Here is a 16,202-nt window from a genome sequence, read left to right as displayed (position 1 = left end):
ATAAAAATATTTCAGGGGCTTCACAGCCCTGATTCACAGATGTGAATCACATCTCTTCTGTCTAGGAATATAAGACCAATTTCTCTGAGCATGCGGTACCCAGAAATTGCTTACAAAAATAGAGCCGCCTAAATGTCTCAAAAAAAAAAAAAAAAAAAATCCAAACTACCTTGAGCAGCCATAGTTCTAAAGTTTTAAGCAGTTTTGGGGCGCCTGGGTCGCGCAGTTGTTAAGCGTCTGCCTTCGGCTCAGGGCGTGATCCCGGCGTTCCGGGATCGAGTCCCACATCGGGCTCGTCCACTGGGAGCCTGCTTCTTCCTCTCCCACTCCCCCTGCTTGTGTTCCCTCTCTCGCTGGCTGCCTCTCTGTCAAATAAATAAATAAAATCTTTAAAAAATAAAAAAAATAAGGTTTTAAGCAGTTTGGTTTAATGTTACCCACTGAAAATCTCCATGTCTCTATGTTCTCCCTAGAAGCATCAAATTTTATAGGCCAGGTGAATTTTACTGCTAAGTGTTCCTGCGTTATGGAGCAATCGGAACTCTTGTGTAACAGGTGGCCCTACTTGAAAACCATTGAGATTTCAGCTAAACTCTAGAGCTTTACTTAGGAAATAGGAGCTTGTCTGATCCCCTTCACTCAAAGATCCTGGTAGGAGTTTAGCAATGTAAGACATTCCTGTGATCTGCTCAGAATTCCACTTTGCAAACCCATTCTCGGGATTCCTAGGATGCTGCATTTTGTACCGTTACTTTAGACAATGTAAAAATCTATCAAATTTATTTTATGATGATACACATCTATTTTAAAGGCAATATACTGTCAGGCTAGTGGATGTCACAGCAACGTGTAAAGTTCTTGAACAAGTGTCTGGGCATCTCAGACTCTGATGTGTATATGCATCAAGCAGAGAATGCAGATCCATAATCAGGGGTGGGCTCTGGGATCCTGCGTTTCTAATAATGCTCCCAGCTAAGTGTACTCTTGCTTCTGTCACAGAAGAGTAGCCAGATTTTAGAGGACGGGGTATTGTGTTTTTCTGGAACCTGTCGGAACCCAACAGTTTCTTGTCTTTCTTCCTCTAGCAATGCAGTGAAGTTTTCCAAACTGTTATCAATAGTGCTCAGTACGTGGTTCACAGCTGCAGGATTCATTCACCTGGTAAGCATCTCATCGAACTCTCTAATCTTGCTGGTCAGCATGAACGTCTTTTCTTTTAAAAGTGTTATATGCAAGTAATGAATCATGGAACATTACATCAAAAACTAGGGATGTACTGTATGGTGACTAACATAACATAATAAAAAATTATTATAAAGTAAAAAAAAAAAATGCAGGCAAACCTTCTGAACTCCTGTCTCACTGTGTGAGGTTTATCATTTTACTTCCCCTTTGTGGGTCTTCTGCACCCCCGTATTTTTCACAAATACATTTTTCCTGCACTCAAGGTATCTATTATGTTCCTTCTTTCAACTTTCAAAACTTGCTCTCAGGAAAGGATCTAACAAGCTTACCCTTCAAAATAATAAGCAATAGGTGAATCTTTTTGCTATGTCATCATAGAGGTCTCAGCATTTTACAAAAGAATAAAAAGTCAAAGAAATGCAGGCAGAGAGAGATTTTCACACTGATGAAGCTGGAGAGTTGTGGGAGAGGAACTGGTGAGTTGCAAAAGAGAGCTTTGAGGCTTTCTTAGTTCTCTTGAAATCAGTCTGCATTTATAGCTGCCTCCTTGCCTGTAGGAAAGGCTCATTCTTATCTCACATAATCGGCATTATTATAAATAGATTGCAACAAATAAGGAACAGACTCTTGGACTTTATTGCTTGAGGACAGTTGAGGAGCAGTCATTAAAAATGCAGAAATTGAAATAGCATCTTAAAAGTGGAGGTCTTTGAGAAAAGCAAAGCAAAACAAAAAATATAGCAGGCATCTTTTCCCTTCAGTCCTTCTTTCAAAATTAATTAAAACATTAACAATAAAAAAGAAAAAAATTGAAGTTACCATCTTCAGCTGAGGAGCAAAATGTCAAACACCAAATGCAAACCATGATATGAACCTTTAAGAAATCTGAAACCAGCCTCATCCCTCCTCAGTCCTCAAGCAGGAGAGAAATTGTCCTGAGAGAAGATCACAGCAATACAGGCAGATTCTGGTTCTAGAGGATTGCACCTGGGTGCATGGGTCTGCCACGGGAGCAGCAGTCATCAGTGTCCTCCTGAAAACCTGTCGGTCATCGCAGAATGGTAGGCAAGAGAGTGCTACAGGAGAAACTATGGTAACGGGACTTTTTCATCTCCAGTAGCAGTTACAGTGAAGGGCTCTTAGGCTGAATGTGGCCTATAAGCATATTTTATTTGACCTAATTTGTTTGTATTTTCTCTTCTATTTTTTTATTGCTTGCTCACTTTTATGGCGAGCTCACATAAAAGCTCAGATTTCTGGATTCTTTGGGGAAATACAAAGTTCTGGCAATCCACTCTCTCAAGGCCACCAACAGTCCTAGTTGAAGACTAGCTGCTCCCTGTTAATAGCATGTGCTCTGGGATTGGACACAGTTTCCACCAGGCTCACTTGAATCAGAGTCTCTTGCTCGACCTTTCTAAGCATATGAACATGTGCCCTTGTTAGGCATCTAGTCACCCAGGTGAGGAGACCTCCAGTGAAGGTTGCATGCAGAGAAAGAGGGAGAAGCATCCAGATGGCTTGTGATGTAAGGGAGTCCACTGTAAGTCACCCCCAACATCTGTTGAAAACCTAGAAGAGCTAGATCCCAGAGCAAAGAAAATGGCAGATTTTCTTGGGGGAGGATATTTGAAATGACAAACCAAAATGAAAGCTATAATTGCCCCAGCTCACCATCTTCACATAAATTTATTGGCCTTCAGCTGAAAGTTGATACCATTAAAAGGTGAGTATTAACCAGAAAGTAATCAGGATGGTGCCCATTTTTAAATTCTACCAGAAATAGCAAGGGAGTATGGTAGAGAACAGAGAGACATCAGTATAACAACAGTTCTGGGGCGCCTGGGTGGCTCAGTCCTTAAGCGTCTGCCTTTGGCTCAGGGCGTGATCCCGGCGTTCTGGGATCGAGCCCCACATCAGGCTCCTCTGCTGGGAGCCTGCTTCTTCCTCTCCCACTCCCCCTGCTTGTGTTCCCTCTCTCGCTGGCTGTCTCTCTCTCTGTCAAATAAATAAATAAATTCTTAAAAAAAAAAAAACAGTTCTTTAATGTACAGAAGAATAACAATTACAAGAGAATTTATCCAAGGAAACAAAATACATCCGTATTTGAGAAAAAATGCAAATAAAAGGCTTTAAAAACTAAAAATACGAATTCAAAGAAAATACATAAGTTTTGAAATAAAGGATTATTAATCAGTAGCAGGAGTTGGAAAAATGGGCTGAATGATATCAGAGAAAAAGAGAAAAGTATTATGAGAGCTGAAAACTATGTTAGAAGGAACCAAAATGTAATCAATGTGACAGAAACATGTTCAGGAACATGGTGGACAGGATTGTGGCGAAAACGCTGACATGGAAAAGAACAAAGGTACTCCAAGCAATGTCAATTGAACAGACTATAAAAATAGTGTTCCTGAGGAAAAGGACATGACAAATGTCACCAGAAAAATGCTTTATAATAAAGTCTTGAATCTGTGGGTTAAAGGGTATACTGTATCCCAGGAAAAATGACCCTAAGTTATATATTCCAACCATATTCTGGAGCAGTTTACTGACCTTCAAGGATAAGGAGAGAATCCAAGCAGAAGAAAGCGAAGTCTGTATAAGGGGGGAGACATGAAACCAGCCTCAGATTTCTTGTCAATATCAGTCAATACCAAAGGTGATAGAGTAGGGTCTGCAAAGTTGTGTGAAAGTATAGCCCATCCTGTCATATTAAGTACTCAAGAGACAATAGCACCCGTGAGTCCCTTTTAAAAATGTATCTTGATGGTAAAATCCAGCCACATAGGAGATGAATTAAAACCAGGAACTCAGGAGAGAGGAAACAATGATATAAAGTCGTGGTGGAGATTATTGAATGAATTAGAAGTAGACAAAGCTATAACTGAGGGAATTACAGTTGCAGACTATATGCACATGTACAATATAAAGATAACATAACTCATGGAAATGGTGATGAGGTAAGAGGAGGTGGGAGAGCATCCTCGAGTCCTCCTCTATAGCATTTCTCACCCAAAGTTGAGCAACGTGAAGTTTTAAAACATAGCATTTCAGTTTTGAAAGGTGGAGTTAAAAATAGAAAATAATTCAGTATCTTGACATTGGTCCATAATCCTTTACCTTAACTTATTTCCCATCTGGGACTGATGGGTCTCTGCTCACATGGTTAGAAGGAACAGCAGAGTGGACAAGTAGGCCAGCAGGAGGCTGCCAGATGTGAGAGAGGTGCTGGGAGGGAAAGAGGGAAGAAGGTGAAACACTAAATACTCCCAAGGAGAGTGAGCTAAACCTTAAAGTGTGATTTACCTTGTGAAGGAGATTTCGAGGTTGAAATAAATTTACTTTTCATTTATATAAAATGTTGTGGCAGGATAGGATTGAGTCCCTGTCCTGAGATGATGCTGTAAAAGACACTGTGGGGTTTTAGCTTGAAACTATCTCAAGCAACTCTTTAATCTATGTATATATATATGGCTTAAATACATATATATGTAATTTAATCTGTGTGGTTTAAACTGGTTTCCTTATAATATACCAGTCTCAGAAAACAGTGAAGACTCCAGAAATTAGTGGAAGCAGATTAGTAGACTTTGCAACAAAATCCACTGCCAGCCATGGGAGTTAAATATAGATGTACAATCCCTTTCTTATTTCAGAGTAGGGTATTATAGGAGTCCATACCCTTAACCTACTCATCAAATTTAAGAAACGTCACTTTTAGGGGTACCTGCGTGGCTGTCAGTTAAGTGTCTCAGTTCAGCTCAGGTCATGATCTCAGGGTCCTGGGATCAAGCCCCATGTTGGGCTCCCCACTGAGTGGGGAGTCTGCGTCTCCCTTTCCCTCTGCCCCTCCCCCATTCCTGCTTGCACACTCTCTCTCTCAAATAAATAAATAAAATCTTTAAAAAAAAACTTAAGAAGCGGTCACTTTTAAAAAGTGATCAAATACCCGATCGAACAATGTTATTTCTATTTCTGTTTCAGTTCTTAAGACTGAAACAAAAAACCTACTTTCCTCAGGCATCTCTAACATTTTATCATTTTTGTGCTAAATAAAATTGGAAAACAGGAAATATGTCAGCTATTTGGAAAAAAAAGCCAAAAAATGGAAAAAGTTGTATAATTATACAATTGTTATATATATATCATATTTATAAGTTTATATACTACAAATATGAAGTATAGTGCCATTGCCTAAGTTACTTATTTTATTTAATATAAAAAAGATAATCTAATAAATTTAGTTTTCTTAAAATATGAAGACTTCCGGAGAAATCAGAGGAAATATTCTTCAGAGTTTTGTTTTTAAACACTGAAAAGACTTTTTTTTTTTTTTTTTTGGAGGTGGGGAATAACCTGCAAAACTTGTTTGTTTGCTTTTCCTTGGACACTAGCCTTCATGTGCTTAAGCTCATTGAAATGAAGTGCTCATGTATGTGCTTCTTTTTTTTCTAAGTGCTTCTTTTTTAATGATAATCCTGAGCTAGTGGAAAATAAGAATAAATAACCATTGCTCCATCTGAGAGCCTTTGGAGTCTCATGACTCTTGGATGCGACGATTTGCCCAAATGAAGAGAAAGAGAGGGCAGCCAGTCCCCTGGTGGAACACTCCGAATGTGGGGTCAAGCTCCATGTCACCTCAGAGTTCAGCAGTAATCACAGTGAAGGAACACAAGCCTTCACAATCACTACCCACACTTTGCAAACCCTTTAGTGCCACTTGGGAATCAATACTTCATTTGGATTGAACTAAGTGAAACTAGTTCAGTGTTTTGCCTATTCTTTATAAACTTTCCCTTGGATTCCATTCAGAGACCTTTCCTGAATCTCCTCTCTTTGGACAGGTGGAAAATTCTGGTGATCCCTGGCTCAAAGGTAGAAATTCACAGAATATATCATATTTTGAGTCTATTTACCTGGTCATGGCAACAACGTCAACTGTTGGCTTTGGAGATGTGGTAGCCAAGACATCCCTAGGACGGACCTTCATCATGTTTTTCACTCTGGGGAGTTTGGTGAAGAATATTTTTAATATCTTTGAATATAGCTACATAAAGCAAAAACATGTAGTTAATGGTGAGAAATAGAACGATATAGGTTTGAGAGTGAATGTTGCATTATTCAGAGTAGGTGTCAAATAAAAATGGAAAGATACTTAGAGCCCGTATTTTCCAAACTGCATCCCCTGGAGTGCATGACATAGTTGCTTGATGGCCAAAGATGAGGATGGCAGACGAAGGAGAGCAGACTTTCCTTATTTACTCTATATTGAATTGAGCAACCCTATATTCCTTTACCTTTGGCCATCAGACTAAAGTCTTTCTTCCAAAGAGGAAGAAGGGCGTTTGAGAGTTGATTTGAAGAAAATTCTCTTCTTTCTAGACCAAATGAGTAAGCTCTCTCTGAACTAGCATTCTATTTCAGATATGTGAACAGCTGTACTTGGTTCAGGAGTATGTCATGGACAAAGGAAACCTCCTTTTCTTTTAGTGACTTTAATTTCAATCCCTTAAAAACCATTAACAGAATTCTGCACTCCACCTTGCTGATATTCCTCTGTCCATATTGTTACATCCCCTCATTATATTCATTTTTCCTGGACCCCTCTCTGTCCCACATGCTTTATTTTTTTCTAAGGCCTTAAGGAGTACCGAATCAAAGAGTCAGAAAGACAGTTAGATGTGACTAGGGGACAAAATGGGCAGGAAGGTTGCCTTACTGCTTGTCTTTGCTTTCATCATTTTGAATGCTGCAAAGAATTTTATTTGATTTAAACCAAATCCAAAGGTTGAAGTAAGAAAGAAAAATGGTCTGCCTTTTAAAAACAGTTCCATAGTCACACCCCTCCTAAGTAAGAGAAAGTTTTATGTACCTTCTTTCTCCTTAATAGCCTCAGAATTTTGGACTACCCTTGAAAATAAAGGCACCTAAGATTTTATTTGCTAATCATTTTAGATCCTATTTGCGAATTATGTCCCTGAAATGGTGGAACTTTTTGCTAACAAGAGGAAATATACCAGTTCCTATGAAGTAGTCAAAGGGAAAAAGTAAGTATGGCTTTCAAGTATAATTTCTACAGTTTGAGAAATCCTACTAGTCACATATCCCTTTCTAAATACCTATCGCCTGGCATAGGTGAATATATTGGCAAGGCCCTTCATTCAGCTAAGAGGGTTGTGCTAACATAAATACTATAAGAAGATATTTGCTATTTAATAATCACTGCTACGTAGATGCTTAGCCCTTAGTAAATCAACTAAAGTGACAGATAATGTTGTCATTCCCTGTCAAATATTGATTGTGGCCATATTTCTACATCTCTTATCACTAACTCTTCTCTTAATCTATTACCAACTGTCATATTCATTTTAATCATGTGGTTAACTTATGGCTAACTTCACATAATGGATCAAATTAAAGCCACTAAAATAATGACTTCAATTCTGTTGTCTTAGCCAAAATGTCCCTGTGCCACATGGGGTCTCATTCACGGGCAGAGGTTTGCTAGCGGGAAGAGCAATTTCCACATCTTCTACAACACTTCGTAGATCACCTGTTTTGTCCATGTCACAGCCACCTGTTCTAGAAGGGAAACAGTTGGCGTTGTTTTTTTACCCGATTTCTCTGTGATGTGTTACTTCAGTTTCTATTATGGTTTTCACATCTAAGAAGGAGAGAATGGATTGGAGATCTTAAATTTGAAGCGATTCGTTTTTATTTAGTCTCCATCTGCTCTAGAGGAAATAGGTACAGTGAAGAGAAGCTCTCTTGGAGTGGTCTCAGCACAACTGGATGAAAACCAAGACTGACCTAGTAGTCTGAAGGGGAAAGTAAAAAATAAATATAATAATAATAATAATAATAATAATAATAATAACAAAATGAGTGAAAAATATTGAAAATAGTGAAATGAACTAGATAAGTCAAAGCCTGATCCAATTTATTACGGGAAAGAGATGCAGAACACATGCCAAAGTAGCCCAAAAGGTCTGGAAAATTTAAGGTTAAGTGAATGTACACTTGGTTTCCTTCAATGAGTAATAGAGGGAAAAATAGCTTCTTTGAATGAATGAAACCCGAGGAAAGTGACAGCTGTTTTTCACTGTAAAAGTTACGTGCATAGATTTTTGTACCTGTCCTAGATGTCTCTCCATTGGACTCACTTTTTTGTGGGGACAAGATAATTTTTGATGTGGAAGATAAACCAGAATAACCTAGAAAGTACTGCCATCTCTGCCATACTATTTGACTCTGAGAAAATCAGTGAACCATGCTGAGCCTCTGTTGTTGCTTTGAAAAAAGAGACAGATCAGCTAATCAGGAATCAGGTGAAAAAAATCAAGTGACTTAACACATGCACCAGTCCATTATAAATTATAATAACTATGAAAAACATAGCGATTATGGTAGTTATTATTGTATTCCTGAAAAGCTATGTGTAATTCATATGTTTGGATTCATACCCAACATGGGATGAATTAGGACTACAGAAGTTTGTTGTCTCTTCTCTTTATTGGAAATGCAATCTTCAGTGTTTCTATTTTTAAGATCTGGGTAATTCAAATACCAGATTGATTTAAAGCTAAGTTTAAGCAAATTGTCCATCTCTAAATCTTGACAGGAAGATACTTCTGTTCCTCAGATGATCCACCTCACCTAGTCTTGCTCCCTAGGTTCATCGTGGTCTGTGGAAACATTACAGTTGACAGTGTGACTGCTTTCCTGAGGAATTTTCTCCGCCATAAGTCAGGGCAAATCAATATCGAGATTGTTTTTCTGGGAGAGTAAGTATGGTTCATGGGTTCTAAATTAATCCTTGAAATATGCGTGCATTTTTTAATGGAAGAAAATGACCCTTGCAATATTCATAGAAAAATTAGGAAATAATAATAATTAAAAGAAAAGGCAATCTTAAAAACCAGAGTTAATCTGAGAGAATATTTTCGAATATATCTTGCCTGATATTTTTCTGTATATGTCCTAACACTGTTTGAAAGAGTTCCCATCATTTAGGAAAGTATTCCATATTTATTATTATTACATACGACCATCATTGTGTGCACAAGTCTGGTAGACTTTATACTTGTTATTCTGTTAATTCTCAGAATTGGAAGTGTGAGTTCAAACAGATGCAGAAAGGATTGTTATTGATGAAGTTTTTGTTCTACGAAGCTTACATTTCCGCAGGTAGGGTCCAGGTCAACTATTTGGTGAAAATGCATACTTAGTACAAAAAGATTTTTAAATAGACAAAATGGTTTCCTCGTTTTATTTTACAATTTTGGTTCATAGTGAGATTGAACAATTTTTATATGTTTTGATGGTTTCCTTTTTGCTTTTTCTTCCTACAATTTTGTTTCCTAGTGAGACTGAACAATTTTTGTATGTTTGACAGTTTTTTGATGAATGAAGGAATTTGTCTTTTCATTCCTGTCTGCTCCTTGAGGATGGTCATCTGTTGCTTTACTGACTTCTAAGCAGTCTTAATATATTTTGATACTAGCCTTTTTGTGTCGCGTGTTGTAAATATTTCTCTCTCTTTGCTTTTGTCTGTGTGTGTGTGCACATGCTTTTATTTTAATACAGAGCATTGGATTTACATGCACTATAATCCATCAACTCTTTCATTTTGGCATCTGGCTTTTGTGGCATTTTTTGGCCTCTCTCTTCTAGAATTAAGCAAATATTCCTCTGGCGTTTTTATGTTTTCATATTGAATTATTTTATATTTAAGCTGTCTGGAATTGATTTTGTGAAAAGTGTGGTGAGCTAGCTTCTTCATTTTGTCTAAAAGGCTCATCAGTCATCCACACGTCGCTAAATAAGTCAGACGTATTCGAAATGACATTTTGATCTTATACAGCCTTGTATACAGGGTCACTTCAACCTTCACCCATTTTATAGTTAACACTTTGTACGTTTTAGATTAGGGCATGCCCAGTCCACTGTAACTTAGGCTCTCATGTAGGAGATGACAGGCATTTTGAACTCCTTCTTGGTGCTGTCGATGGACAGCCAACAGTTCTGTTTCACTATCGTCGCATGCCCGTCTTCTCCATAATTTGTATATTACTTGAATCCTTATTTTAAAAAATAGTAAAAAAAAAGAACAAAAAAAAAGTGCTAAAATTTTCATAAGGGGCTAATAATTATAATCCAGTCGAGACAAAAAGGAAATCATTAGATGTATTTACTGCTGTATTTTCATGAACTAATGTAGGTTATTATAGGTACTTGTCCAGAGAATGAATGAAATTTTTTAAATGATATAAAATTCATCTAGAATTTTTCCAATTACCTATAATTTCTGATGACTCTAAAATTTATGTCCTCTGCCAGACATTCTCTGTGGCTCTGTATTCACAAACTAATTGCTTACTGGATATTTCCATTCCAGTGTTTCAAAGGCCCCTCAGATTTAACATTTTCAAAAGTAAACTCATGATCTTATGTCCCTCTCTCCAGCTAACAAGGCAAATAAAAAAGTATATAAAGGAAGGAAAGCAAACCTCATTTTCTATCTCAGTAAATGGGATGTTATCAGTGTAGTTCCTTAAAACAGAAAATGAAGCATTGTGTTTGCTACTCCTCTCCCTCAAATCCTATGTACACTTTCATCAATATCGTCAATTTTGTCTCCTTAATAAATACTAATTCTGTTTCTACCACTTCATCTTCACTATCACAACCCTATTCAAAGTTAAGATTTTATCTCTCCTTAGTTTCTAGAAAGGCCACTTTATTGATTTGTGCTTGTTTCTCAGAAGCTCTTCTCCTACTGTTATATGATCAATTTATTTTTACCCTTCAGCACTCAGAGAGTCCCCCCACACCCCCCAATTCAAGCTCTAAACTAGTGTCTTCTAATCCTTCTTTCTCACTGCTCCATTATATTTCCTTTAAAACAATGATCATGATCTGCAATTGTGGTAGATTTTTCTTTAACATAACTATTAACATTTCCTCCCCTGGCTGTATATTCATATCGCTCCTCTCAATAAAAGGTGGACTCTCCTCCTCTTCCCCTTTGAATCTGCGCTGGCCCATGACTTGATTTGATAAATTGAATGCCACAGAGGTGACACTTTGCTGGTTGCAGGCCTAGCCTTTAAGAAGATCAATAGTTTCAACTTTCACTGTCTTGGAGTGTAAAGAGTCAGAGTAGCTCGCTGGGGAGAAGGTCCGACTAGCTGTCAGCTGCTCCAGTCACATAAGTGAAATAATAGTCATGCGGGTAAAGTCATTTTGGACATTCCAGCTCTCAGTCAAGCTCCCTGATGAATGTACCCCAATGAATGGCCACAGTCAACACGGTATGGAACAGAAGAATTGCCTTGCTGAGACAGCCAACCCACAAAGTCTTGAGAAATAATATATTGTTGTTGTTTTAGATCAGTAAGTTCCAGAACGGTTTGTTCTGTGGAAAGGGATAATTGATACAAAATGTGGTCCTGGAAGTGGGCTGCTATCATAACAAAAGCCAAAATGTGGCTTTCTCCTTGGAACGGGTGGTAGGCAGAGGCTAGATCCTGGATTGCATGGAGACTCTTACTAGAGGCTGGAAAAACAGTGAAGAACACTGCCATCGGGTATGGAAAGAACAGCACAATTTTGGTAACAATGTCCCGCAAAATAACATGATAGATAGGAAATGTACCGAGTAAGAATGCGAGGGTGGCTAAGAAAATTTCCTGAAAGAATGTTAGGTGTCATTTGCTTTAAGTATAATCATGTATGATGGGATATTGTAAGAAAATGGAGGTAAAAAAGAAACTCTTTAGTTTTTAAGAACTTAAAGAAAATATAGAAGGCTCAGAACAGTCTCTCCAGCTGGCCAAAACATGTCGGAGGTAAATTACCTCAAGGGGAAAAAATCAAATCCAGGGTACTATAAAATGTGACCTCAAGGTCAAAGGGTAGGATCTAATCAAGGATGCAGCTGTAAGATCCTTTGTTAAGACCTCAGAAAAATTTAAGGTGGCGACTTGCAGATGCTCCTTTTAGGCAGGCAAAGGGCTTCGAAGAAGCTGAAGGACATTCTTCCCAGAATTCTGACTTTCTCAAAGTAGAGATCTGTCTCCAAAGGAATCCAGAAAATACGAGTTGGGGGGCATGAACTTGAATAACACTCACAGAAGGTCATCAGTGCTTTAAAGAAAATTTTACTGCGAAATTAACTGTCAGCTTGGAGTAAAAGGGACAGAGAGGCTTCACAATGGAAACAAATGCCTCTTGGCCCCCAACCCAGCATAGGCAGGAATTAGGCTGAGAAAGCTACTCAGGGACAAACCTGGGCCATTTATTAGGAAAACAGAAGATGACTCATAGGGTCAGAGGGCAGAGATAAGAATTGAGAAAAACAATGGATTGGCTCATGAGAGCAGTACTGGGCCCTAATCAAAAACATGCTCTGCCCTCTGAGTCAGGGGGCATAATATGTGCTCAGATAGATTTCACAGTTTCAGTGGACCAGTGATTTCTATGTGCCATCCATTACCACCACAGCGTCTTTTGGTTGGGAGTGTCTGTTGCAGTTTTCCTATCCCTGCCTCATCTCGGTATGCTGGGTGTTGAGCTGGAGACGACTTGTCTACCTAGGTCATAGGTCATCAGATGAGGAGAAGCTGTGCCTGAGGAGCCCCATCCACATCTAGACTTGACGTAGATGACAAGATCCAGGACTTTAAGCTGATGCTTTAACGAGATAAAACTTTGGGAAAGAAAGAATATTTTGTACAGGGGAGGGATGTGAATTCTTGTGGTAGATTGTTTTTAGAAGATGACTGCCAGGATTCCTCCCAGTTGTTGACACATATTCTACTCCAACAAAAGTAGAGTCTGTTCTCCCTTCTGTTGAAACTGGACTGCCTCTTGACTCATTTTAACCAATAAAGTATACATGACTGGCTGGGCCAGTTATGGGCCCAGCCCTCAAGAGGTCTGGCAGCTTCTGCTTCTAGTCTCTTGGAGCCCTGAAGCACTGTAGAAGAAGTTCACCTACTCTGATGGAGAGGAGGCCCAACTGGGTGCCAGCTCCTTCAGCTAGCCCAGTTGAGGCAATAGACATATAGGTGATGCTATCTTGGATGTCCTAGCCCACTAAAGCTCTCAGCTAAACGCAGACATAGGAGTGACTCCAGCAAAACCACAGGGAGCAGAAAAGTCACCCATCCGAGCCGAATCAAACCAAAGAATTTCAAGAAATAATAATTTGTTATTTCAAGCCACAAAGATATTGCAAAATTTTAAGGAAAAATAGATAACTGATAGAGAAATTGTTACTTTCCTTTCTTTGGTTACCTGTTATTTAAGAAAAAAAATTCCAAGATATTATGATATAAATTGTCATAAAGATGAACTATTAATTTATATTCCTGTATATCAGGGTACTTAGTGGCATGCAACAAAAACTACTTATGGCTAAAATTAAGCAGAAAGAAATGTATAAATAGATGTTATGTAGCCCTCAAAACTTCCAGAAGAGTCAGATAACTAGGCTTAGAGAATATACAACATAAAACAGTAATAATGTGATATTTATTTTATGTATGTTTATATTTCCAGGTACTTGATTTTTTCTGATATTATTGGAAATACTGTCTCATTAGTTACTTTTTCTAGTTGTTTGCTTTTGGTATAAAACACAGAATTGACCTTTGCATATTAATCTTCTATCTATCTATATTACTAAATTTCTACATTACTTAAATCTTTTTTTGTAGTGTTGTTAGGGGTTTCTATGTAAATAACAGCTTCAAATAAAGACCGTTATTTTCTCCTTTCCAATCCTTCTATGTACAATTTATTTTATTTTCTTATTGTACTTGATGAGACATCAAATATAACATTAGCAAAAAAAAGTGGCGATATTTTTTCTTTCTCATTTCAAAGAAAATTTTTCTAATATTTTGTCATTAAAGACATCCTTTATTTTAAAGATATTCCTTATTGGGTGAGGGGTATTTTCTTCTATACCTCATATACCATGAGCTGTGTTTCTTAACTGTGAAATATATTTTTATCACCATCTTTTCTGTATCGGAGATGACTCTATTTTTTTTTTTTACTTTAAATTTGTTATTGTGGTAAATTAATAGTTTTGGAATTATGGTTAGTTTGGTTTTGTAGTATTAGCTGAAAACTATTCCCTCCTTTTTATATCTTCGAAAGATGTTGTATAAAAAATGGGATGATTTGTTGCTTGAAAGTGTGGTAGAAGATACTGTAAAACCATTTAGAAGTGGTGGATTTAAATTTTTGTTTGGTGTTTGTGTGTGTTTTGTCTTCATTTTGTTTGGAGAGATTTTAAATTATGGCTTCAATTTCTTTAATAGTCATAGGACCATACAGGCTTTATCTTTCCTCTAGAGTGAGTTCTGATAAGATACTTTTAGTAATTTGTTTTGTTTGAATTTTAAAAGCTGTTGCATTTAGTTATCTGTTGTGTTCTCTCACTCTTATTTTTTTTTAAAGATTTTATTTATTTATTTGACAGTGAGAGAGGGAACACAAGCAGGGGGTGTGGGAGAGGGAGAAGCAGGCTTCCCACTGAGCAGGGAGCCCCATGCGGGGCTCGATCCCAGAACGCTGGGATCATGACCTGAGCCAAAGGCAGACGCTTAACAACTGAGCCACCCAGGCGCCCCTTTCACTCTTATTTTTACCTCTACTTTTCCTGTAGGTATTTTATCTTCTTCATTCAGTATAATGAATTCAGTTCCCTGTATTTTTGTCTTCTCTCTCTCCCCATCAATTTTACTACAGCTTTGCCTATTGTATTAGTTTCTTATTGTTTGTTTGTTTTCAAAGATCTAGCTTTTAGTTTTATTGATCTTCTTTGTTTCATAATTTCTTTTCTATTTCATTCTTTGCACTCCTATTTTTGTTGTCTTTCTCCTTCTTATTTCTTTGGTTTTATTGCAATATTAATGTCCGAAGCCATACATTTCTTTGAAAGCATTGCATTTGTTGTATCCAAAGGCTTAGATGTTTGGTGTTTGCAACATGATTTATTTCTAAGAATTTTATAACTTCTGTTATAATTGCTTCTTAGCCCATGTGACTTTTAGCAGTCTATTTTTTTAAGAAATGAAGAATTTTTTGTTATTAACTTCTAACTTAAAATGTGTTGTGATCAGAGACCATAATGTGTATGACAACTATTTTTTGTAGTATGTTGAGGCTTTCCTTATTGGTCAAGTAATTTATCACTTTGATAAATTGTGTGCTCTCAAAAACACAATTAGGAGTATTCACAATAGCCAAGGTATAGAAACAACCTAATTTAAGTATCTAGTAATGGATGAATATATAAAACATATATATACACACACAATACATATATGTTTATACATACATATATATATACCCATATAGATTTGTATACATGCATATATATATACAGATACATATGTATATATATATATACAATGGAATATTATTCAGCCTTAAAAAAGGAAATCCTGTTATTATGACAACATGGATGAATCTGGAGGGCATTATGCTAAGTAAAATAAGCCAGACAAAGAAAGACAAATATTGTGTGCTATCACTTATATCTGGAATCTTAAAAAAATAAAAGGCAAACTCGTAGAAGCAGAAAGTAGAACGGTGGTTGCTCGAAGCTGGGATACAGGGGGAGGACATAGACACGGGTTGGTAAAAGGGTACACATTTCTAGTTTTAAGATGAATAATTTCTGAGGATCTAATGTATAACATAGTGATTAAAACTAAAAACATTATATTGTGTAATTAAAATTTGCTAAGTGATCAGAACTTAAATGCTCTTACCCTGAAAGAAAGATAATGATGTGAAGTGATGGATGTGTAAATAAAGTTAATGGGAAGAAGCCTTTTACAGTATATGCAGGTACCAAATTATCACATGATACATTTTATCTATCTCTCCATTTTATTTGTCAATTATACCTCAATAAAGGGAAAAAAAAAAACAAAGGACTTAGAAACATCAAACGTGACAGTTTTTTTCTGTTTAATCGATCAAAAATTGAG

General features: G+C 37.1%; 1 protein-coding gene across 1 annotated transcript in view; it reads left to right on the top strand.

The window, feature by feature from the left end:
• The window catches only part of KCNU1 (potassium calcium-activated channel subfamily U member 1), a 149,704-nt gene that overhangs the window by 32,247 nt on the left and 101,255 nt on the right, over nucleotides 1-16,202 (top strand). The window contains 4 exon segments of the mRNA XM_057303372.1: nucleotides 1,086-1,161; nucleotides 6,033-6,203; nucleotides 7,144-7,235; nucleotides 8,862-8,972. Of these exon segments, the coding sequence (XP_057159355.1) occupies nucleotides 1,086-1,161; nucleotides 6,033-6,203; nucleotides 7,144-7,235; nucleotides 8,862-8,972 (450 nt within the window).

This window comes from Ursus arctos, unplaced genomic scaffold (assembly GCF_023065955.2).
Source record: "Ursus arctos isolate Adak ecotype North America unplaced genomic scaffold, UrsArc2.0 scaffold_27, whole genome shotgun sequence".
Classification (NCBI taxonomy): domain Eukaryota; kingdom Metazoa; phylum Chordata; class Mammalia; order Carnivora; family Ursidae; genus Ursus; species Ursus arctos.
Note: the sequence above shows the minus strand (reverse complement) of the source record. Positions and strands in the feature narration are given on the sequence as shown.